Source organism: Gobius niger (assembly GCF_951799975.1).
Source record: "Gobius niger genome assembly, chromosome: 8".
Classification (NCBI taxonomy): Eukaryota; Metazoa; Chordata; class Actinopteri; order Gobiiformes; family Gobiidae; genus Gobius; species Gobius niger.
Window position 1 is genome coordinate 135,801 of NC_136859.1, and position 26,220 is coordinate 162,020.

At 44.6% G+C, this 26,220-nt stretch overlaps 1 protein-coding gene across 1 annotated transcript; it reads left to right on the top strand.

Annotated features, from left to right (window-relative positions):
* Positions 1–1,700: 1,700 nt before the first annotated feature.
* LOC306966768 (protein NLRC3-like) lies at positions 1,701–22,753 on the top strand. The gene is made up of 7 exons (XM_079561582.1): positions 1,701–1,955; positions 7,069–8,417; positions 8,489–8,662; positions 10,135–10,308; positions 18,929–19,102; positions 21,998–22,168; positions 22,694–22,753. The coding sequence occupies exons 1-7, from the start codon at positions 1,755–1,757 to the stop codon at positions 22,704–22,706; spliced, it is 2,256 nt and encodes a 751-aa protein (XP_079417708.1). The 5' UTR covers positions 1,701–1,754; the 3' UTR covers positions 22,707–22,753.
* Positions 22,754–26,220: the final 3,467 nt, after the last annotated feature.

Consider the following 26,220-nt stretch of genomic DNA (forward strand, 5'->3'; position numbering starts at 1 on the left):
GTGGCTATGATAGTTAGCATCAGAGGTCCCTATGCTAAAGTGGCTATGATAGTTAGCACCAGAGGTCACTATGCTAAAGTGGCTATGATAGTTAGCATCAGAGCTCCCTATGCTAAAGTGGCTATGATAGTTAGCACCAGAGGTCACTATGCTAAAGTGGCTATGATAGTTAGCATCGGAGGTCCCTATGCTAAAGTGGCTATGATAGTTAGCACCAGAGGTCACTATGCTAAAGTGGCTATGATAGTTAGCATCAGAGGTCCCTATGCTAAAGTGGCTATGATAGTTAGCACCAGAGGTCACTATGCTAAAGTGGCTATGTTAGTTAGCATCAGAGGTCCCTATGCTAAAGTGGCTATGATAGTTAGCATCGGAGGTCCCTATGCTAAAGTGGCTATGATAGTTAGCACCAGAGGTCACTATGCTAAAGTGGCTATGTTAGTTAGCATCAGAGGTCCCTATGCTAAAGTGGCTATGATAGTTAGCATCAGAGGTCCCTATGCTAAAGTGGCTATGATAGTTAGCATCAGAGGTCACTATGCTAAAGTGGCCATGATAGTTAGCACCAGAGGTCCCTATGCTAAAGTGGCTATGATAGTTAGCATCGGAGGTCCCTATGCTAAAGTGGCTATGATAGTTAGCACCAGAGGTCCCTATGCTAAAGTGGCTATGATAGTTAGCACCAGAGGTCCCTATGCTAAAGTGGCTATGATAGTTAGCATCAGAGGTCCCTATGCTAAAGTGGCTATGATAGTTAGCATCAGAGGTCCCTATGCTAAAGTGGCTATGATAGTTAGCATCAGAGGTCCCTATGCTAAAGTGGCTATGATAGTTAGCATCAAGGCTCCTTTTCCTAACTACGTCCTAACTGACAGACCAATTCGGAAGCATCTTGTCATGGCGGATGCTGACGCACATCCGGTTTGGCGTAAGAGCTCTGACCAGTCTGACCATTTCGGACGCAGCAAATCTTTATAAAAGTGTGACGAACTCAAGAGCTCATCACTCCCTCGGCCTGTCTGTTTACTCACATGGGGGAGGGGCTTTACTCACATGGGGGAGGGGCTTTACTCTAATGGGGGAGGGACTTTACTCTGACCACTTTGTCCACACACGTGCTACAAACCGTATCTTCAAACCGCTCTAACCTGCTCCATCTGTGTCCAGGTGAAGGTCTGCAGAAGGTCCTGGAGGAGCATAAGCAGAGTCTGAGCAGCAGATGTGAGAGAGTGACAGGAGATGGAACTCTTCTGAACAGCATCTTCACTGAGATGTACATCACAAACTGCCCCAGTGAAGAACGCAGAGCCCAGCCTCAGAGGAGGAGTCTGTGGAGACAAGAGGTCCACATCAGGTTTCAGGACTTCTTTAGAACTCTGGCTCTGGAACCGCAGGAGGAACCACAGGAGGAACCACAGGAGGAACCACAGGAGGAGGAACCACAGGAGGAGGAACCACAGGAGGAACCACAGGAGGAGGAACCACAGGAGGAGGAACCACAGGAGGAGGAACCACAGGAGGAGCCACAGGAGGAACCACAGGAGCAGCAGGAGGAGGAGCCACAGGAGGAACCACAGGAGGAGGAGGAACCACAGGAACAGGAGGAACCACAGGAGGAGCCACAGGAGGAACCACAGGAGCAGCAGGAGGAGGAACCACAGGAGGAGCCACAGGAGTGGGTGGTACCACAGGAGCAGCAGTGGGTGGTACCACAGCAGTGGGAGGAACCACAGGAGGAGGAGGAACCCATCAGAATGGTGCTGACTCTGGGCGTGGCTGGAGTGGGGAAGACCTTCTCCGTCCTGAAGTTCTGTCTGGACTGGGCCCAGGGCTCAGAGAACCAGGAGCTGCAGCTGGTGGTGCCACTGTCCTTCAGAGAGATGAACCTGGTCAGAAGGGGGCGCTACAGTCTGACGGAGCTGATCCAAGCGTTCCATCCAGCGCTGACTCCACAGGTGAGACTTGAGGACCAGGCAGAGCCGTGGCTCAGTGGGAGGAGCTTTTTAATGTTCATCAGAACAACACAAACGTCCCACAGAGGATTCACTTTAAAACATTATTATCTGACTTTATTGCCTTTAAACACAGAAACAGGAACTTTACATTAGAACAAACCTAAATAATAATGCAGACATGTATAAAACAGGTACAATAGGGGTTTTAAACGGGCCGTGGTTTGAGCTCAGGCCTGGTCTTTTCATGTTGTCAATACTTGGATCTGTTTGTTCTGCTCATTGTCGTCTTTGTGTATTTTTAAACACACAGTGAACTGTCACTCAAATAGTTGTGACTGCGGGTCAGAAGTGCCGTCATGCACCAGCTTCATAAACTGGACAAACTGTCCTTAAACCTGAGCAAAACAAAACTAATGATCTTTGGAAACTGTAAAGAAATACCCCAAGTAAATGTAAAAATCAATAATACAATAATTGAGCAAGTATGTTTGAATACATTTCTGGGTGTGATTGTCGACAGCAGAATCTGCTGGAAGCCACATATCAACTATATTAAAACACAAATCGCTAAAAGTATTGGAATTTTAAGTAAAACAACAAGTATACTGGATCAAAGAACTCTGCTCACCCTGTATAATACAATGATTCTTCCATATCTGACCTATTGTTGTGAGATTTGGGGAAACACGTATAAGAGTACTTTACTACCTTTATTCATCTTACAAAAAAAGGCACTAAGAATAGTGCACAAGGTTGGCTATAGAGAGCAAACAAACCCTTTATTTCATAAAAGCCACATCTTGAAACTTGAGGATTTAGTCAAATTTAGGACAAGTCATTTTTAAAGCAAGACAAAAAGCGCTCCCAGAAAATGTTCAAATAAGGTTCAAAGATAGAGACGGTGCATATTATTTAAAAGGTAAATGGAAATTTAAATACCCAAAAGTAGATTCAACAAAAAAGAGTATGTGTATAACAGTCTGTGGTGTAAAACTATGGAATAAACTGGATGAAAAGCTAAAAGAATGTGCGACTATTAAGCACTTTAAATGTATGTACAAAAACCTACTTGTTCAAGAATACACTAAGAATGTAAAGTGTCAGGGCTGCAGTTGTTATCGCCTCGTGTCTGCTTTTCCATGTGACCGTCCTTGTTACTTTCCACTCTCCTACCTAAATAAATATATCAAATACATACAGCAAAATACTAGGGCGAGCGAGAGGTACCGGGTGCTCGAGTGGGACCACCCTGGTACCCGGTGCTCGAGTGGGACCACCCTGGTACCGGGTCGCCAAAGCTCTTTTAATGCACAGACCAGGACACCCAAAGGCTCCTCCAAATGTACCATGAAGAACAGGCTGAGCAGGAGGTGGGCTGGTGCTCGAAGGGCGCCCCCTTTTGGCAACAGCTTCCCAAATCTTGCTTCTTTTAACGCATAGACCAGGACACACTGAAATGTCCTCACAGATGACAAATATTTAAGACACACAAGAAGGAAACCATATGTTTATATATGCACGTACTGTCCATGTACAGGTGTATATAAATATAGCAATGATGGTTCTATATGGGGCAGCATCAGACGGCAGCAATAACCTGTCACCATTCCATTCCATATTTAAGAATGTAAGACAGTATTCCAAACCTGTTACTGGACCAAAGACAATATAAACTTATTTCCTATGTTTGTACCTTAATTGTACCATAATGAGCTGGTCTCAGAGAACAAACCGGAATGTGAAAGAACGGCAGTTGTAAAGTTTGTAAATACGTTTAAAGGGGTCGGCATAAATAAGCATCGTTTGCTTCAGCCGACTCCCTTTTGAGCATGATTGTGTTTCTTTTCTTTTGTAAAAACTTGGAACTTGAAATTGCTCAAATAAACTAAACTAAAAAAAAAACTAATATAGAACCTGCAGTTACGCATAAGACCTGAGGTGGCAGTAGTGAGCATAAAATGCATCTCGTCTCTTTAAATAAAGAACACAAGAAGTACATATTAGAACTTATAGCCGATTTTTATAGCATTGACAAGAGAAACGATAAAGAACCGAATCAATAAGATAAATTATCAATGGTTTTAATATCGCAAAAAAGTTTTGCATAAAACAAACAAAACATAATTAATCATTTCAATCAATATTGTGAAGGAATTTGTGTTTTTAAAAAACATATCATATACATATATCATCAGTTTGTCGGTGGGTTGAGCGTTAACATGATTGTGGCTCTTTGAGACTTTGGTTTGGTTTGAAATGGTCCCAAATGCCTCCTTTGATGTTGTGGGTTGTCGACCCCTGAGTTACACCATCTGAGTAAAGTCACACAAGACTCAAAATGTGGATTTTCTAAGCAGATGAAAGTGGGCACTATATTATAAGGCGTAATAATACCTCAGGAGCACTTGGACAGTCAAAGACTGATTTAGGCCGCCTGTATCCCTGATCTTTCAGTCAGTCCCAGATCTCATGACCAAAGGTGAGGGTCAGAACTTAGATGGACTCAGCTCCGTCTTCACCACGACAGGTCGATACAGCGACGCATCACTGCTGACGCCGCGCCCATCTATCCATCTCACGCTCCATCCAAACCGCCCAAAGCAGAACAACATCATCTGCAAACAGCAGAGCTGATCCTGGAGCCTCCAGAATGATCTCATTATACACGGTCTGGGCAGGACGCCCTCGTTTTCTGCTCCTGCCAACGGATCCATGAATCAGATTAGTTTATTTGCGTCACATGTTGGTCGTGAGCAGCGTCTCTCTGTTTGGAAGAAGTCCCTCAGTAACAATCGACAGGCCCACGAGAGTGTAGGGTAGGAGGGTTTATTAATCAATTAATTTGTTTATTAATTAATTAATAGGTTGTAGATTAGCCTTAAAATTTAACTGGGCACCAGTTCGAAAAGCTAACAAAATCAAAGTAAGAATATGAGGCTAAACCACAGATTTATCTGAAGGAAGTGAGGTCTTGAACATACAAATTGACCCTTAGTCTGAAAAGATAAACACAGACATTACCAAAGCAAACTGTGGTTTATGGAGGTTTAATGATCAAAATCAATTAACAGACGGCATTAAATATTAAAGTGCAAACAGGATAACCTAGAACCCTAACAGGATGAATAATCAGATCAAATGTTCTAAAATTGTATCTGAAAGTCAGTAAGGTGGTTTGCATAGACATTATGTGAGTCTTATTGAGCCAGGTCTGTGAGATGCGCTTACGACCGTGAGAAAGGTTTTCCAACTGTGGTCCGGCGTTCCAAAGTCCTGGTGTCCGACGGCCTGTGGTCGTGGTCTCTCGGGTGGCGATCTCGAGCTGATGAGGCGAGACGGGGGGGGCGGGGTCTCTCTCCAGCTCCTCTGGGCCTTGGGCGTTTAGCTTGACAAGCTAATATGGTTGCGCTGAAAGCTCAGCGATCAAAATGTTGTCTTGTAGGAAAAATGCAAATGTTCTTAAAAGAAGTAACAGATAGTTACAAATCACGTCAAATGACGGGCTCAGACTTAAAATCCGAGTGGTCCATCTGAGACAAAGAGAGGTCAGAGTTCAGCGGGGGATGTGCCATGTGCTCTCTTCTGGCTTTCTCTCCTTCTCCTTCTGTCCAACTCCAACTCTCACAAGAAGCTGTTTTTTTTAGAAGCGCCTCTCTCTCCATGCACTCTTCCTTTATACCGGGGGCGGCCCCTTTGTCTCCGCGGGACTCGACCCATCGATTCAGTCCGTAACTCGATATGACCGGGACCCAAGTCACGGTGGGAGGAAGGCTTTTCTTAGGAGAGAATTCAGGAAATACATTTCTATTGCGACAAAACACATTAACAACTTCACAAACTTTCCAAATGCATTACCGACATTTGGACAGTATGTATGAACATGGCATCTTTGTTGACCTGGGAAATTTATCATTAGAACAGATCGGTTGAGTTCATTTTCACTGCTCATGAATTAAAGAATTGGCTTATTACTCAAATTGGATGTTTGAGATTCAGTCTTTAGTCCAATTCGAAGGTCAATAAAAGGTTCTCGTCTCTGGTTGTGAAGTCTAAAGGATTAGATCATCACAGTCTTCATTTGTCCTGAACTGTGTTCGATCTGATCAGCCATTCACAAGACAGGAAGTGAAGACATTCCAAAACCATAAAATGGTCTGGGGGTTTTGAAGTGGGGGTTTTGCTCATCTCTGGAATGCGGTAACCATGGCGAAGGGCATAGGTCACCCTTACACGCAACAAGAGCGAGACCTTTCTTCTAAACAGCGACAAATGACCAAAAACACAGACACAGTGGGTGAGTTTGAGATCCATAATCCTGTCTGAATATAAACACAGAACCGCTAATGCTGCTAATGCTGCTAATGCTGCCCTTTGCTGATTGGTTCTCTCTGCTTCCTGTTTCCGCTCTGGAAATGTAGTTGATTCTCAGTCTGAACAGACTCTATCGCTGCTGCGGCCGTGAGTCTGGACATTTCCAGGCGAGAAGAAGAAGAAGATCTTTATTTATACAGCGCCTTTCACAGACATGGTCACAAAGGGCTTTACATGAGACACTTGTACATTCACTCCATACTCAGTGGTGTAAACTACGTTTGTAGCTTCAGTTTCCCCTGGGGGAGACTGACGGAAGTGCTTCTGGTCCCTGTGACCACCTCCATACACACATCATTCATCCTGGCCTATTGTACATGTTTTTAGTGGTAGGGGAAACCGGAGTACCCGGAGGAAACCTACGCAGACACGGGGAGAACATGCAAACTCCACAGAAAGGCCCCGTCCAGGTGGGAATGGAACCCTGGACCTTCTAGTTGTGAAGCGAGAGCACTAACCGCTGCGCCACCGTGCCGCCCAGAGATCCTGAGGTTCTCAAACCGGGCACCGTGCGGCCCCAGGCAGCCCAGAAATCCTGTCCAGTTATTGAATCCAGTCTGATGCTCTCAGATACCTGTGTCAGTTCTTAATACTGAATATCAGATCGTGACATCCAGACTTTACAAACTAATGATGTTTGAAATAATCTGAGTATTTAGTGGGATAAATCCAGAGACTGTGGAGACACAATGATGTAACTGAAATATATTGTTCTTAATCCTCTTCTGTGTCGTTGTCACAGACTCTGTCCGTCTGTAAACTCCTGTTCATCTTTGACGGCCTCCACGAGAGCAGACTGTCTCTGGACTTCAGCTGTGAGCTCATCTCTGAGGTCACACAGAGGTCAGAGGTGGGCGTACTGTTGGTGAACCTCATCAGAGGCGCTCTGCTTCCTCACGCCCTTATATGGATCACCTCCCGCCCAGCGGCGGCCCATCAGATCCCAGAGCAGTGCGTGCACAGGGTCACGGAGGTCAGGGGCTTCATCACTGACCCACAGAAGGAGCAGTACTTCAGGAAGAGGTTCTCAGATGAAGAGCAGCTTCAAACAGTCCTGTCCCACCTCAGAACCTCCCGCCGCCTCCACAACATGAGCCAGATCCCAGTCTTCTGCTGGATCACCTCCACAATCCTGGACCACGTGTTGAGAAGCCATCAGAGCGGACCACTGCCCCAGACCCTCACAGACATGTACGCACACTTCCTGTTGGTGCAGACGCACAGGAAGAGGAAGTACAAACAGACACAAACAGAGGTCAGGTCTGAGACCTGGGGGCTGACAGAGGCCGACACAGAGCTGCTCCTGAAGCTGGGGAGACTGGCCTTTGAGCATCTGCAGACAGGAAACATCATGTTCTACCAAGAAGACCTGGAGCAGGTGGGTCTGGACCTGAGCGAGGCCTCGGTCTACTCCGGACTCTGCACTGAGATCTTCAAACGAGAGAGTGTCTTCAACCAGTCAGTCTACTGCTTCATCCACCTGAGCGTGCAGGAGTTTCTGGCAGCCGTTTACCTTCACCACTGCTTTCAGAACAAACAGGAGGTGGTCAGGGAGTTTCTCCGCTTCAGCAACAGCAGCGAGGAAGACCATGAGGAGGAAGAGTGTCCTGGTGCAGGTGAAGAAACCATCTCGAGTCCAAGCGAGTTCCTCAGGCGATGTCTTCTAAAGTCCCTGCAGAGTCCAACCGGCCGTCTGGACCTGTTTGTGCGGTTCCTTCATGGCCTCAGTCTGGAGTCCAACCACAGACTTTTAGGAGCTCTGCTGAGTCCAATCCACCAATCAGAAATCACCAAAGTCATTCAAAAACTTAAAGAGATGAACACATATGATTCCTCTCCTGACAGAAGCATCAACATCTTCCACTGTCTGACGGAGCTGAAGGACCAGACCGTGCAGCAGCAGATCCAGGACTTCCTGAAGTCTGGATTTGAATATAGGGAGGAACTGTCTGAGATCCAGTGCTCGGCTGTGGCCGACATGATGCAGATGTCAGAGCAGGTTCTGGAGGAGATGGAGTTTTACAAGTACAACACGTATCGTCACGGTAACAAAAGACTGGTCCCAGCTGTGAGGAACTGCAGGAAGGCTGTGTGAGTCCTCAGACACAGACCGATCACAGTTAAGGTTTATGAAGCTTCTAACACATGTGACTCTGTTACAGGATTGAAAACTGTGACCTCTCAGAGATTCAGTGTGAAATGGTGGCTTCAGCGCTGAGCTCCAGCCCCTCCCATCTCAGAGAGCTGGAGATAATTGTCAGTGATCTCAGCGAAGAATCAGTGTCTGTGCTGTGTGACGGCCTGAAGAGTCTGAACTGTCAACTCTCCTCTCTCAGGTCAGAGTCTGTAAACTCTCCTCTCTCAGGTCAGAGTCTGTAAACTCTCCTCTCTCAGGTCAGAGTCTGTAAACTCTCCTCTCAGGTCAGAGTCTGTAAACTCTCCTCTCAGGTCAGAGTCTGTAAACTCTCCTCTCTCAGGTCAGAGTCTGTAAACTCTCCTCTCAGGTCAGAGTCTGTAAACTCTCCTCTCAGGTCAGAGTCTGTAAACTCTCCTCTCAGGTCAGAGTCTGTAAACTCTCCTCTCTCAGGTCAGAGTCTGTAAACTCTCCTCTCTCAGGTCAGAGTCTGTAAACTCTCCTCTCTCAGGTCAGAGTCTGTAAACTCTCCTCTCAGGTCAGAGTCTGTAAACTCTCCTCTCAGGTCAGAGTCTGTAAACTCTCCTCTCTCAGGTCAGAGGCTGTAAACTCTCCTCTCTCAGGTCAGAGTCTGTAAACTCTCCTCTCTCAGGTCAGAGTCTGTAAACTCTCCTCTCAGGTCAGAGGCTGTAAACTCTCCTCTCTCAGGTCAGAGTCTGTAAACTCTCCTCTCTCAGGTCAGAGTCTGTAAACTCTCTCCTCTCAGGTCAGAGTCTGTAAACTCTCCTCTCTCAGGTCAGAGTCTGTAAACTCTCCTCTCTCAGGTCAGAGTCTGTAAACTCTCCTCTCTCAGGTCAGAGGCTGTAAACTCTCCTCTCTCAGGTCAGAGGCTGTAAACTCTCCTCTCTCAGGTCAGAGTCTGTAAACTCTCCTCTCTCAGGTCAGAGTCTGTAAACTCTCCTCTCAGGTCAGAGTCTGTAAACTCTCCTCTCTCAGGTCAGAGTCTGTAAACTCTCCTCTCTCAGGTCAGAGTCTGTAAACTCTCCTCTCAGGTCAGAGTCTGTAAACTCTCCTCTCTCAGGTCAGAGTCTGTAAACTCTCCTCTCTCAGGTCAGAGTCTGTAAACTCTCTCAGGTCAGAGTCTGTAAACTCTCCTCTCTCAGGTCAGAGTCTGTAAACTCTCCTCTCAGGTCAGAGTCTGTAAACTCTCCTCTCTCAGGTCAGAGTCTGTAAACTCTCCTCTCTCAGGTCAGAGTCTGTAAACTCTCCTCTCTCAGGTCAGAGTCTGTAAACTCTCTCAGGTCAGAGTCTGTAAACTCTCCTCTCTCAGGTCAGAGTCTGTAAACTCTCCTCTCAGGTCAGAGTCTGTAAACTCTCCTCTCTCAGGTCAGAGTCTGTAAACTCTCCTCTCTCAGGTCAGAGTCTGTAAACTCTCCTCTCTCAGGTCAGAGTCTGTAAACTCTCCTCTCTCAGGTCAGAGTCTGTAAACTCTCCTCTCTCAGGTCAGAGTCTGTAAACTCTCCTCTCTCAGGTCAGAGTCTGTAAACTCTCCCATAAAAATGACCAAACGTCCTGCTGTGTTTTCAGTTTTACCCCTAGGTAATCCTAATCCTGTTTGAAATGGCTTTTGTCAGTATTATCTATGGACTTTAATTGCATTATTTTTTTTTTCAGTTTGACACTGTTTTTTCAGTCCGAGTTCGACTTTTCCTCTCTGGTCTCAGCTCTGAAGTCCAACCCCTCACATCTCACTGAACTGACTCTTGAGCATACGAATCTGTCTGAGTTGGGAGTGACTCAGCTGTGTGGTTTTCTGGAAGGAACAGACTGTCGCCTGCAGACTCTCAGGTCAGTTCACTGTCTCTGTGTGAGATCAGCTCAAACACGGCTCAGGCTGCTCACGATCTGACAGTCCTGAATGATAAGATATAGGATATAGATAAAGGAAGCAAACAAATAGAGCCAAGTGTTGAGTTAGACTGGCCTTTACTGTGCCGTCACACTGAACACGATGCACCTAGTTTCCTCATTGAACGGTGCAGCTCGTGTTTAGAAAACTGAAGAAGAAAAAACAGTCATAATGTGAATCTGGCCTTTCCCTGCAGATCAGGGGGTAGTAATTGATTCAACCTTTTCTTGGTCACCACATATTAAAAACAGTTACAAACATGAGTAGAGTCATCTCTAATATAAGAAGATGTGCATATTTATTAACTATTCCAGTTACCAAGTTGGTTCTTCAGTCACTTGCACGTTCACATCTTGACTACTGCTCCATTATCTGGTCAAGTGCTTCTAAAGAGGACCTTGTAAAACTACAATGAATCCAGAACAGAGCAGCTGGTCTCGCACTGCGATGCCCATTCAGGACCAGTGTCAGTGCCATGCACGAGAGGCTATCCTGGTTTAAAGTAGAGGAAAGAGTGGCCTGCAGTCTTATATTGTTCTGCATAAATGTTTACACTCTTCAAAAACCCTGAGGTCTGTTCTCCCAAGTACGACCGACCAGTGAAAGGCACAGTTTAAATCCTCGTCAGGCTTCACGGTGTCGTTTTACACGTCCACAGCCGAGGACCGATGCTCCGAAGAGAACAGTTCTGTGCAGAGCGATGCTTCTGTGGAACAAGCTCCTCATTCTTTAACAGCCTTAGTGTTTAAAAACTGTTTTAAAAGAATGGTTAAAAAACACGTCCTAAATCATGGGATATAATGTAGTGAACAATGATCTCCCAGTATTGTAATATTGTATTAGCATGTTCTTGTGGTGCTCAGAATCTGGATTTTTAAGGATTTTAATGATGATTTGTAATATTTTAAATTTCATGGACCCCAGGAGGAATAGTTTTTACTATTGTAAAGTAAATACTAATGGGAACCATTAATAAACGAACAAACAATAATGTTCTTTCACTCTTTTTCATAGCTACTTTCAGTGAAATGATTATTAGCTTTGCACTATCATATAGTTATTTTTACATGTCTTGTCTTGTTCTTCTTCATCTTTTCGTTTATTCTTTTTGTAGATTGGAGGGCTGTGGTTTGACAGAGATCAGCTGTTCCTCTCTGGCCTCAGCTCTGAAGTCCAACCCCTCACATCTCACTAAACTGGACCTGAGTCAGAACAGAGACCTGTCTGGACAAGGAGTGTCTCATCTGTGTAGTTTTCTGGAGAGTCCGGACTGTCTCCTGCAGACCCTCAGGTCAGTTCACTGTCTGTGTGAAATCAGCTTAAACACGGCCTTTACACTTTGTCACGAGTCGCTCTGGTCTTTGTCACGAGTCGCTCTGGTGTGACCTGTGTGTAGTAATGTAGTAGTGTATAGTGTACTTTGAGGCTGTGTCCTGTTCCATCTCCATAAACCACACATTTCACCAGCGTTCATTGGGCAGGCTCATTTATTGGTCAAACTAATAAAGGTAAACACTGTTGTAGTAGAAAACAAGTCAAATAAAATAAAAGAGTTTGTTTTGTAAAATGCAGAGGTTTTCTGCTTCGTAAAGAATCTAATTTTAGCTTGTTGCGTAAGAGCGCGATAATCCTGATAACATTAAGTGCTTAGGCAACAGGTCTGGGCTCATTCTACACGTGAGGACATGGCTGAAACATGTAGGGCTGGAAATACATCATTTTAACATTTTTAAACTCTGTATTGTCCCTTTAATAAAAGAATGATTTGACACAAACCCTGGTGGCCGTGCAAGTTATGTAAAAATGTTGAAGAGCCCAGGTAGATACAGTGTCCTAAAACATGTCGACCCTTCGAGTTTGCACTTTGTTTCGTATACGGTGTTAAAGGGACTAGACAGAGTTAAAATTATGTATTTTGGGAATAGAGATAAATGTGTGTGAAACAACACTAATAGGCTCTTTGTTGAAAGTGCTATTTTGTTTTTCATCAGTGTGACTTGAATAACATTTTTCTTCAGATTGTGTGACTGTGGTTTGTTGGGGGACAGCTGTTCCTCTCTGGCCTCAGCTCTGAAGTCCAACCCCTCACATCTCACTAAACTGGAGCTGGATTCTAACAGTGTGTCTGACCCGGGAGTGTTTCATCTGTGTGGTTTTCTGGAAAGGCCAGAATGTCGGCTGCAGACTCTCAGGTCAGTTCACTGTCTCTGTGTGAGATCCACTCATACGCGACTTTAATCTCACTTTGGCACGAGTCGCTCTGGTGCGACTTTAATCTCACTTTGGCTCGAGTCTCTGTGTGAGATCAGCTCAAACACAGCTCTACACTTTCTCACGGGTCACTCTGGTTTGACCTCTTTAGTCATTGGGTCACTTAGACAGTTCACTCAAACACTGACAGTCAGACGGGCCTTCACGGTAAAGTCACACTGGGTCATTACAGTAAGAAGCTGCTGCCATAACCCAGCACTGGAGACGAGCTTCATTTCATCCACAAACTATGACCCAAAGACGGGGGAAATGTCGAAGATCAGTTGTGAATAAGTGAGTGCTCGCTCTGTGTGAGATTTATGGGACAGAGGTCCTTCAAGACATAAACATCTCACTATTATTGTTTCATAGAGCAAATGCACATGTTGAGCATTAGTGTCAGTATAGACACATTTACCCAAATGATCGTGGTCTAAAAGATCTACAAGCTATAAAGGAACTTCTGTGATTAGAAGCGAAACATGCTCAACTTTACCAAAGCCAAAATTCCAGTCAATCATTTAACCTTTACTATGATGGAAACTCCCTGGATGAATGAGAGCCTTCACACACACACACACACACACACATATATATATATATACTAGTAGCTCAGTGTTCCAACATCCACATACGGCAACTGCTATCACAACTCGAGCTGGACGAGGTACAAAACCAATGCTCCGGCAACGGGGAGCCAGGTCACCAGGTCAGAGGGGAGTTAACACCAGCCCTCCCAATAGAGATTGGGTACGAAGCCCCAATAAGTGCCATCACGCTGAACGAGGCAGTGACTGACCTGAAAAATAAGATCATGGCAAAAATGTCCAGCAGGCAACCCCGAAGCCAATTACTGAGGCTAAGAGAAGTACTGTCAGAAAGTCTCCTTGAAGATGTGAATGCAGCTCTGAGAGCAATTCCTTCATCAACCATCACTGAAACCAATGAGCTGATCTCCTCCACAGCAGCAGTGATCCTAGAGACGCTTGGCTATCGGAAGAGCAACCATGAGATGAAATACCCACCATGGAAAAGAAGGCTGGAGGAAAACATCAAGGCAGCACGGAGGGAAGTGAGTCAATTGACAGAGGCCTTGAAAGGTGCAATCCAATCCAATCCAATCCAATCCACTTTATTTATATAGCACATTTAAACAACAAAACGTTTCCAAAGTGCTGCACATGCAACAAAATCAATAAAACCAAAACAATGCAAATGAGCTCTACCGCTATGAGTGTAAAACAATAGATATAAATAAAACAGGTTAAAAGAATAAATATAAATAAAAACACATTAAAAACTATAAATAAGAATAAAACTCAATAAAAAAAATAAAATATAAAAATAAATAAAAAGACACAGAGGACCACACAACTTACGCGGTGCTAAAAGCCAGAGAATAAAAGTGAGTCTTAAGACGAGATTTAAAACACTCCAGGGTGGGGGCCGTACGGACGTGGGGGGGCAGAGCGTTCCACAGCTTAGGGCCGACAACGGCGAACGCTCTGTCCCCTCTGGTTTTTCGGTTCGTCTTCGGAACAACGAGCTGGAGCTGGCCCTCAGACCTCAAAGCGCGTGGGGGGCGGTAAATTTGGATGAGGTCTGTGATGTACTGCAATGAAAAAGCAAGCGCCCAAAAGGTACAGCCAGATGCCCATACCTGAAGCATTGGAAACTGCCAAACAAAGGCTCCAAGCCTTGGCCTAAAGAGGACCACAGAGAGGACCACAGAGAGGACCACAGAGAGGACCACAGAGAGGACCACAGAGAGGACCACAGAGAGGACCACAGAGAGGACCACAGCAACCTCCCTGAACAGAATCCAGTTACCATCACAGTGGCAGACGTCCAAGAAAGAGCTTCAGGTGTGAAAAACTGGACAGCACCAGGCCCTGACATGATACACGCCTACTGGCTTAAGAAGCTCACGTCTCCATGAGCGCTTGGCAGCGCAAATGAACCAGCTGCTGAACCCCCTCAGCCAAATAATCAACAAGACTGGCTATGGATACCGACTCAGAAACGGGGCCACCATCAGTCACCTCCTCTACATGGACGACATCAAGCTGTAGCTAAGAATGAGCGAGACATCGACTCACTGATCCACCCGGATATACAGTGCAGACACTGGGATGTCATTGGGACTAGAGAAGTGTGGTCGGATGGTGACTCAGAGAGAGAAGGTCGTCCACACAGAAGGTCTCACTCCCAGAAGGAACAATAGCAGACATTGAGGACAGTTACAAGTACCTCGGAATCCCACAAGCAAATGGCAACCTCGAAGAGGTGACAAGGAAAGCGGCTACGGCCAAATTTATTTCTTTTATTTAGTTTTAAGTGGGACAATGTACATTAATGAACATTAGGACAATGTAAATGTACCCGAATTAGCCAAAAGGCTACTTTTCACCGGTAGTCCCCTGCCAGATCTCATAAGGCAACCTAAAAAGAGTAATTAAAAAAAATAAAAAATACCTCCAACGAGTAAGGCAGGTCCTAAGAAGCAGCTCAATGGCAAGAACAAGTCCCTCCGCCCTGCCAGTAATCAGATGCCCTGCAGGAATAATAAGCTGCCAAAGGAGGAGATACAGACCACAGATGTTAAGGCGTGAAAGCTCCTAAACATGCACGGAGGGTTCCACCCCAAATCCAGCACCCTGAGACTGTACGCTCGCCGTAAGGAAGGAGGGTTCACCCCAAATCCAGCACTCTGAGACTGTACGCTCGCCGTAAGGAAGGAGGGTCCACCCCAAATCCAGCACCCTGAGACTGTACGCTCGCCGTAAGGAAGGAGGCCGAGGACTAGTGAGTGTGAGAGCCACTATCCAGGATGAAACATCTAAGATCCATAAGTACATCAAGGACAAGGCTCCGACAGATGACGTGCTCAGTGAATGTGTCAGACAATGGGGAACAGAAGATGAGGTGCTGGAGGTCCTGTCATGGGAGGACAAGCCCCTACACGGCAGGTACCACCCAAACATAACTGAAGTGGCCCCTACACGGCAGGTACCACCCAAACATAACTGAAGCCCCTACACGGCAGGTACCACCCAAACATAACTGAAGAGGCGGATATTCAGACAGAGCCGGACTAAAGGACAGCACAGAGGCTCATCATGGCTGCACAGGAGCCTTGAGCACCAGAGCAATAGAGGCCCAGATCTACCACACCAGACAAGACCCCAGGTGTAAGAACATAACTGCAGGTGTAAGAACATAACTGCAGGTGTAAGAACATAACTGCAGGTGTAAGAACATAACTGCAGGTGTAAGAACATAACTGCAGGTGTAAGAACATAACTGCAGGTGTAAGAACATAACTGCAGGTGTAAGAACATAACTGCAGGGTGTAAGATGCTGCAGGGAAAGCTTACATGGAGTGTCATAACCAAGTGGCTGGTATAGTGTACAGGAACATCTGGGCACTATACCAGCCAAGAGTTTTTTTTATATAAAAAAAACTCTTCCTCACCCTCCGCGGGCGGTCTCTCTTTCTCCTCCTGCTCGGGTCCTCTCCCGTCGGCCTGGGAGCTTGAGGGTTCAGTATCTTTGCTGTTCCTAGAACTGCACTTTTCTGGACCGAGATGTCTGATGTATTTCCTGGGATCTGCTGGAGCCGCTCCTCCAGTTTGAGGGTCACTGCCCCGAGTGGCTCCACTGATGCTTCACCCTCCAGGTTTTCTCCAGCTCTTCTTATATAATGCACATGTTGTAATCATGGCTGGGACTTTAATAAGTTAATTCAGATTTTGAAACAAATACTCGCATTTTCCCTGATCCCCTCGCGCCCAAGACCCAGAGGCCCAGACGTCCGATCCAGGCACAGCCTGTCCTGGGTCTCCTCCCAACAGGACATGCCTGGAACACCTCCTGAGGGAGGCGACCTGGAGGCATCTGGAAAAGATGCCCGAACCACCTCAGCTGCTCCTTTAGATGAAGGAGCAGCGACTCTACTCCGATTCTCTTCCTGGGTAACTGAGCTCTTCACCCAATCTCGAAAGGTGCACACCCAGCCACCCTGCGAAGGAAACTAATTTCAGCCTCCTGTATTCGCGACCTGGTCCTTTCAGTCTTTACCCAGCTCTCATGGCCATAGGTGTTGGTAAAAACGTAGATGGTAAATTGAAAGCTTTGTAACCCAGCGCAGCTCCCTCTTCACCACCACAGTCTGATACAGCGACCGCATCACTGCTGCACAGATCCATCTATCGATCTCACGCTTCATCCGTCCCTCACTCGTGAACACGACCCCAAAACAATCGATCTCCACTTAAGGCAAGGACTCTCCACCGATATGGAGAGGGGAAGCACCTTTTTCTGGTGGAGAACCATGGCCTTGGATTTGGAGGTGCTGATCCTCATCCCGGCCCCTTCACACTCGGCTGCAAACCACCCCAGATCTGCTGAAGTTCCAACAGAACATCATCATCTGCAAACACCAGAGATGAGATCCTGAGGTTCTCAATCCAATCCCTGTTCAAGTCGGAACTAACCCTCCACTGTTAACTTACCCGAACCCTTGCTCCCTGATGAGGGGGTACGGCAAGTAGCAGGTGAACTCAGCACAGATCTCATCCTCCCCCGGAGACACTGAGGAGCTTTCCAACAACCTTGGGCTTGAGGAGATCTTTGAAGTACTCCTTCCACCGCCCGACAGCCTTCCCAGTTGAGGTCAGCATCTCCCCACCCGCACTGTGAACAGTGTTGGTGAAGCACTTCGAGCGACCCTCATTCACTGGGGTGAACTCGAACACATGGCGACTGAGCTCAGGCTCCTTGACCCCAGTGAGGCAACGATCCATGTCCCAACTGCAGTGACCTCCTTTGCTGTGTAAGGAGGTCACAGCTTTTACAAAGGTAGAAACTATGCAAACCAGGTCATCGAGACGCCTGCCTTCGACTGCCACCCAGTCCTTTCTGCACTGCCCCTACGGATCCCTCTGCGGGTGGTGGGTCTGTCCATGTCCGGGCTGAGCACGGCTCGTATATGAGCTCAAACCCCAGGCCTGGCTCTAGGGTGGGGCCCTGCCTGTGCCACACTGGGCGACGTCACAGTCATGACGCCTCCACTGTTCTGCAGGTGGAGCATCTTCAGTGTTTCAGAAGAAGACATCAGTGGATGTCTACGAGTCACAAATATAATATTATGTATAAACACACTAAAGAACATGAATAAATAACGCTGATTGTTTACTTTTTTAGTTTATTGGTTTATTTTTATTGTGTTATTCATCTCTGTGATTTTTTTTGTTCAGTTTGGTGGAGTGTGAGCTGACACAGATAAGCTGTTCCTCGCTGGCCTCAGCTCTGAAGTCCAACCCCTCACATTTTACTGGCCTGAACCTGACTGGAAACAATGTGACTGACACAGGAGTGTCTCATCTGTGTGGTTTTCTAGAAAGCACAGACTGTCGCCTTCAGACTCTCCGGTGAGTTCACTGTCTCTATGTGAGATCAGCTCAAACACACCTTTACACTTTGTTTCTAGTCTGGGCCAGACTCTGGTGGCAGCACCTCCCGCTCTCTCCATGAAGAATATTGATATAAAGATGTGTAAAATGTTAAGAATATTTTGTTTACAGTGCAGTTATTATTCTGTTCCTCATTTGTGTTATTGTAATATTTTTGTGAATTCAGTTTGAGCAACTGTGACTTGTCCGACATCAGCTGTTCCTCACTGGCCTCAGCTCTGAAGTCCAACCCCTCACATCTCACTGAACTGGACGTGAGCTGGAACGACGACGTGTCTGAAACAGGAGTGTGTCATCTTTGTAGTTTTCTGGAGATGCCAGATTGTCGCATTCAGACTCTCGGGTCAGTTCACTGTCTGAGATCGGCTCAAAAACCTCTTTAATCACTCTTATGTTTGCTCAAAATCTGAGTCAAAATTAGAAAAAAACAACAACTATCCTTTTTGGTACAATCACATTTCATCTCTCACCTCCTCTTGTTTCTCTGCTTTCTTTTTCTCCCAAAAATGTCATCGAGGATATTTCAGTGAACAAACATATAAGTTACTTTAAAGGGGGTCATTTACCATCAGCAGCAGAGTAATTTATAACATTTCTTCTCACGCAGCTTTGTCTTCTTTATTTACATTTAAGAATAGGGGTCCTGATGCTGTAATGGAGTTACCATTTCAGGGTTAATTACATGTAACATTTCAAGCAAATAACATTTTATATTTTCAGCTCTCATTCGCTTATTAACACCTGCCTTGATAAAAAACCCTAATACTTTGGTTTACACAGTTAATCCTCTCTCATTCATGTGTGTGCCATTAATCTTTTTTTTTTTTTTATCCAGTTTGAAAGATTGTGGTTTGTCAGAGGTCGGCTGGTCCACTCTGGCCTCAGCTCTGAAGTCCAACCCCTCACATCTCACTAAACTGGAGCTGGACTTTAACAGTGTGTCTGACTCAGGAGTGTCTCATCTGTGTGGTTTCCTGGAGATTCCAGACTGTCGACTGCAAACTCTTAGGTCAGTTCACTGTCTCTGTGTGAGATCAGCTCAAACACAGCTCTACACTTTCTCACGGGTCACTCTGGTTCGACCTCTTTTGTCATTGGGTCACTTTGACAGTTTGCTCGAACACTGACAGTCCGAGACGGGCCCTTACGGTGCAGTCACATTGGGTCATTACAGTCAGAAGCTGCTGCCATGACCCAGCCCTGGAGACGAGCTTCATTTCATCCACAAACTATGAGCCCCACACGTGCTGCCACTTGCGACCACCCCCGCTCGCTCTCGACCCCTGCGAGCCCCACACGTGCTGCCACTTGCGACCACCCCCGCTCGCTCTCGACCCCTGCGAGCCCCACACGTGCTGCCCCTTGAGACCACCCCCACTCTCTCTCGCCTAAACCTGCTCTCGCCTCTGCCTCACACCCAGCCTGGCCTCACTGTGCCGGCAAGAAATAAGAAAGCATTAGAAAAGTGTCAAAGCCTTAATTTGAACTGGCACCTCCTCCACCAAAAAGACCAGCGCACTATCCCTGAGTTGTAACTCCATATTAATGTGCGCCTGATGTGGGCTACTCTTCTTTAAATTACCGGCTAGAAAATCATTCCCAGTTCACCACTGGAGGAGAGTGGTCAATTCAGGTCATGTGTCCCCCCATACAATTGTTTTCGACATCGTCCCCAGTGTTGCCTCAGTTGTTTCCCAACTATCCCACAATTTCTTTGTCTTTAGTTTTTATATTCTGGAAGCGTTCTTTCCACGTGTTTCAAGAGGGTGGGAACATTGGCGTTGATTCATGTTATATCCATTTGGTACTGAGTCCAATAAAAAAAAAAAGAGACAATGTCAGAATTGATACAGCAATCTCACGGTTGGGAAACCAATACCCTAACTATGATGCTACACAGAGACAGCAAATGCCAGCCAACCTGAAAAAATATCTTATGAAATGCCCCGCGCTCATGTGTTTTAAACTTGGACAAGTGTGCAGCGGCCCATGTAAAAGGAGAAAGCATTAAAATGTGTCAAGGCTGAGACGACCACACTATCCCTGAGCTGTAAGTCCATACAAACAAATGAGGGCGAGGATTCTCTAAATTGACGGGCCGAAATTAGGCCCCAGCACCCCAGAGAAGGAGAGGGTTTTTTCCCCCGTTTTTAATGAGGGTGGAACCATAGGGCGGTGATTCATGTTCTTCCCAGTGAACAACATAGCCGACTTTGGATTAATCTTATGAAAGACCACAGTTGTGAATTTGCAAAACACGGGATTACAGTTTGGGCAATGACATATTGAATCATTTTGTAATTAGAGTAAATTCCCCTGCTTGCCCAAAGGTTTGTGAAGCAATATTGTCGTGCGACCCATATAGCACGGGGAACACACAGAGAGGCGGACAGGAAACAGCCGGACTGAACTTCCTGTGAATGTACACTTTCGCTGATTTTGTATAAGTCCGTACGAGTCTAAAACTGTGGCTTTTGTGAATAAAGGGGGACATTTGGAAAATTGATGAATTTCAGGAGAAATTCTGACTGAGTCCAACATGCTGCCAGGCAAAGAACTCTGGCTATTTTCACGGAGGATGGGCGGGCCACTTACAAGCCACTTAAAGCCACTTAAAAGACAATTTAAAGGCATTTTTGGCGATAGCGGCTGCGTGTGCACACCAGTAGGTCCAGGTGGGGAATGTGCACGCGCGCCGGATTGGGTCCGTTCCAATCCGGCCAAGTCTGTGAAAGATATGAGGCTTTGAAATTTGCTGAAAATGGCCTCTCAGTTGCGGCCTTGTCATGACCACGCCCAATAATATGTCAAAAATGTAGTTGATGATTTTGAAAGCCACATGGGTTTGGGACATGTTGGCCAAAATTGGAGGCTTTCCATTGAAAGCTCGGGGATCAGGGGCCAGAAGTTCAAGAGGTACGATTGTGAAGGTTTGAGGTTCGGGCCAAGATGGCCGACTTCCTGTAGCATTTAGGGCGGGGTCACAGTGTAATTTTTGACATGTCCTGACGTGGTCTATGTCCTTGGCCAATGTCACTTTTGCACTATGATTTTTTTTGCGACCGGGCCGTCATTGACTCAATGTAAACTGCCTGTTTGAGGGGGCGCCACTGAGCCATCTTTTATTATTCTCTCTCGCGAACCCCACCCATAATTAGAGCTCGTGGAGCACTACTGTCTGAACCCTGTTACTTGTGTATCGGTTCACGTTTGCTACGTGAATTCTTGCGTTTTCGTCCCTCGCGGGACACTGCGTGTCCGTTGCTCGGGCCTAAATATACACGACCGCTCAAAACAGTGCTGCTCAAATATGATCTGCTACGGCCCCTCAGTTTGAAGAAAACCCTTTGCGTAGTTTGTAGCAGAGCGCATGCAGGATGCAGCACTCGGCCAGGTGTGTGCTCTTGGTCCTGCAGCTGCCCCTGTCCTGGGACATGATGCAGACTGTAGGCTGGGACACGGATATCGAGCCTTTCTTCAGTGTCGCTCCCGATATGTAACTGTCATTAAACAGCAGCAGTTTGCAGAGAAAGTTTAGCTTTGAGTCTCCCACTGTGGGGAGAACGAGACGAACGGGCAGGATGCTGAAGTGTTGATCCTGTCACGCTGTGCTATTTAATGACCACACGCGAGTATTTCACCAATTTTCACCAAATAAACACCAATTTAGAGCGCACGAGCAGCAGCGCGGCACTGTGGGCTCTCTTAACAGTTACTGTGCATTATTTCCCCTGAATTACCGAGGATCCCCAGGACTTTTCGACACAATAACAACCGGTCACACGCGCCACTATTTAAGAAGCACTGGCTTAAAGTAACACTCACAGTTTGTTTGTTTACAGAGCAGTGATTATTCTGTTATTCATCTGCATGACTTTAATAACATGTTCTTTTCTTTATTCAGATTTATGAAGTGTGGTTTGTCAGAGATCAGCTGTTCCTCTCTGGCCAAGGCTCTGAAGTCCAACCCCTCACACCTCATTGAACTGGAGCTGAGCTGTAACGACCTGAGTGTTTCAGATGTGGAGGAGCTCCTGGACCTCAGACACAGCCCTGACTGTCGCCTGGAGAGTCTGTAGTGAGTCCTGCCTTCATGTGTTTATTCAGAGCCTGGAGCAGTGGGCGCAGAAGCCTCAGGTTTTCAGTCTAACTGTATTGACAGTTTCAGCAGTAAACACCACAGACAGAGCTGGAGGGACAGGCACTTTATTAAACCCCACCCTGCATGTTGTTCCCCCTCGCATCCCCGCAAACCCCCGCCTTCTGCAGCAGCGGAGGAGGAGGCGAGTCTGTCCACCCCCTGTGCTGCCCACTCTCTGTGCCAGGTCTGACACTTCAGACTGTAAGGAGCCCCGCCCGTCTCCCGTCTGCTCTACAGCTTGTGCTGTGAACCACAAGCTCCGGCCCAGAGTCTCTTTGTGACTAAAGGCTTGAGTTCTGAGCTCGCTGAACACCATCTGCAGCGTTTAGGTCGACACAGTCAAACACTACTTCATTTCTCCATATTCCATTCTTTAAGGTATCTCCTCCACTTCCAACTGGACTCTGCTCTAGTAACACAGCGTCCAAATGAATCCCTCTGTTCTCTGCTCCTCCACAGCTTCTACGACTAACGGAGTCTCCTGAAGACGAGCAGCTGGAGGCAGAACCTCAGCCTGAGCCCAGAGAGAACCAGAGTTTGACTAAAGTCTGATCCAGATGAACCTGAAGAGAGAGAAGAACCTCCAGGCCCAGAGCTTTGGAGAAACACTTTGATTCTTTCATTCAGATTTGATTTGATGAACTCTGACCCGTGTGTGTGGGATCTGAGGGAAACACTGTCACATATTGATTTGACTGTTTACTATTGTAACGTTTCATTTCCCCTGATGTTAAAGTCTCTCCATCAGAGCAGAATGAGCCCCACACTTCCTATGATCCTGAGGACAAAACCAGGCTCCCAGGCCCGGTCCTCATTAGAGACTCCAGTTAGAGCTCAGGGAAGACACTCTGGAGGTCCTGAGCTTTCAAATGAGGCAAGTCTGTGATATAGAGAAGTGAGGAAACATCAAGCTGTAATGTCATCATCTGAGCAGAATCAAACATTATTTTCAATCACTCTGATCATTTTCACCAGTATATTTGCATTGATTGTAATAAAGTGTCAGTAGAGTGGTAGCCGGGGCGGACTGGCCATATTGCTTTACCCAAATCTAAAAACTTAAAAGCAACGAAAAAGCCAGAAAAAGTGACCAAAAAATGTACAATGAAAACATGACAAAAGTGCAGCAACAACGTGACAAAAACTTCCAGTCACTATTATAGGCCATCGTTTTCAAGTGAGGCGTTGCTCTCCAGTCAAGAAGCTTTTAGATTTGGGTACAGCTGAACTGGAGAAAATGCACTCAGTTAACCTCTTAACTCCCGCCTGAACCGAGAGGATCTGTTTCCTCACGTCATCAGATTTTTTAGTTGGGAATTCAACTCATTTTTGTCATTTTTTTGGTCAGATTTTTGACATTTTTTTGTCACATTTTTGTCATTTTTTTGTCATTTTTTGTCTTTTTTTTGTCACATTTTTGTCATTTTTTTGTCATTTTTTGTCTTTTTTTTGTCACATTTTTGTCATTTTTTTGTTGGGAATTCAACTCATTTTTGTCATTTTTTGTCTTTTTTTTGTCACATTTTTGTCATTTTTTTGTTGGGAATTCAACTCATTTTTGTCATTTTTTGTCATTTTTTTGTCATTTTTTGTCTCATTTTGTCATTTTTTTGTTGGGAATTCAACTCATTTTTGTCATTTTTTTGTCAATTTTTAATCAATTTTTTGTCATTTTTTTGTCAATTTTTAATCAATTTTTTGTCATTTTTTTGTCATTTTTTATCACATTTTTGCCACTTTTTTGTCACATTTCCGTCATTGTTTTCGTCTCAGTTTTGTCGGTATTTTCACAGCTTTTTTCCAGAAGCTTTTGGATTGGGGTAAAGCCAAAGTGGAGAAAATGTGCTCAGTTCAGGCGGGAGTTAAGGGGTCAAGACGGGGAGGTAGGAGGTTAAAATATGTCTTTGTGGAAGTGTCGCATTTACGCTAATTTGGGTCAGGCTGGTCAGAGTCCCAGTCCGGCCCTGAGTCGCAGTAAAGCGGGACAGAGCGAGTTTGTTTGGTGACCACATGAGCGAGAGCTCGGGACAGACATGAGAAGTGAGTGAAGATATTCCAGTGAGTTCTGAGGAAAGGAACACGGTGAGATGAAGATGAGCTGAAGTTTATCAAACAGAGGATGTTTTCAGGATTTACTCAGGGAAATGTGTCATTGTTCTGACATTGTGGACAATAAAGACCATGCATTCCAGTTCTTCTGCTGGACTTGTGTGTTTGATTTCCTCAGAGACAGTCTCAGGTTTGTGTCTCATTTATCTCATTTATCATAAAAAAATGACCAAAAATGACAAAAATGAGACAAAAAATAACAAAAAATTACAAAAAATAAGACACAAAAATGACAAAAATATGAAAAAAATGACAAAAAAGAGAAAAATGTGATAAAAAACGGACAAAAAAATGACAAAAAAAATTAAAAAAATTAAAAATGAAAAATATATGAAAAAAATAACAAATAAATGACAAAAATGTGGAAAAAAAAAATGACCAAAATGTGATTAAAAAATGACAAATTTGAAAAAAATGTGACAAAAACATAACAAAAAATTGAAGAAAAAAAAATTACAAATAAATGACAAAAAATGATAAAAATTTGACAAAAACAAATGTTTGACAAAAAATTTGACGAAAAAATGATAAAAATGACCAAAAAATGACAAAAATGTGATTAAAAAATGGATGAAAAAATGACAAATTTGAAAAAAAAAACTGACAAAAAAAGAACAAAAAATTGATTAAAAAAAATGACAAAAATGTGATTAGAAAATGACATGTTTTGTGTTATTGATATATTCATGTTACTGATTGTGTTTCATCACATTGTGTATAATTGTAATTTCATTCCCTTCAGGAGGAAACATCACAACTGTCTCGGGACGACACGTGAAAAACAGCCCTTATGCAAATTCTCACATGTTTACAGACATGTATATTAACCCCTTAACTCCCACCTGAACCGAGCACATTTTCTCCAGTTTGGCTTTACCCCAATCCAAAAGCTTCTGGAAAAAAGGTGAGAAAATAGCAACAAAACTGAGACGAAAACAATGATGGAAATGTGACAAAAAAGTGAGAAAACATTGACACAACAAATGACAAAATGTGACAAAAAATTGATAAATAAACGGACAAAAATGTGATAAAATTTTGACAAAAAAAAACCAAAAATGTGATAAAAAAATTACGAAAAAATGACTTAAGTGTGATAGAAAAACTGACAAAAAATACGATAAAAAAAAATTGACGAAAAAAAATGACAAAAAAATCGAAAAAAAATGTGACAAAAAAATGACCAAAAATGACTAAAATGTGATAAAAATTTGACAAAAATATGACAAAAAAAATGATTAAAAAAAAACCTGACAAAAATGTGATAAAAAATTTGCCAAAAACAAAAATTTGATAAAAAAAAAGTAAGACAAAAAAATGCCAAAAATATGAAACTATTTTTTACAAAAAAATAAAAAAAATGTGATAAACATTTGACAAAAAAAATGACAAAAATATGAAAAAAATGTGACAAAAAAATAACAAAAAATTGATAAAAAACTGACAAAAATGTGATGAAAATTTGACCAAAAAATGACAAAAAAATTATTTAAAAAAATGACAATGTGATAAAAAAATTGACGAAAAAATGACAAAAAATCGGAAAAAAAATTGACAAAAAATAATCAAAATTGACAAAAAATGACAAAAATGTGATAAAAATGTGTGTGTGTTTGATTTCCTCAGAGAGAGTCTCAGGTTTGTGTCTCATTTACAGCTTCATGTCGCCTCTAAAAACAGGATGAGAAAGTCTGAGACAGAACGTTCTCTTGTGCAGAAACATCCAGCACTGGTGATAAATGATCATCATCGAAGCGTCAGGTCTGATGTGAGCGAGGAACGTGACCACATCACATTCACACACTTCCCACTCATCGTTACGACACTTTTAGTGCAGTTGTTTTTCCCATCATGCAGTTCCTCGTGCACAGAGCAAA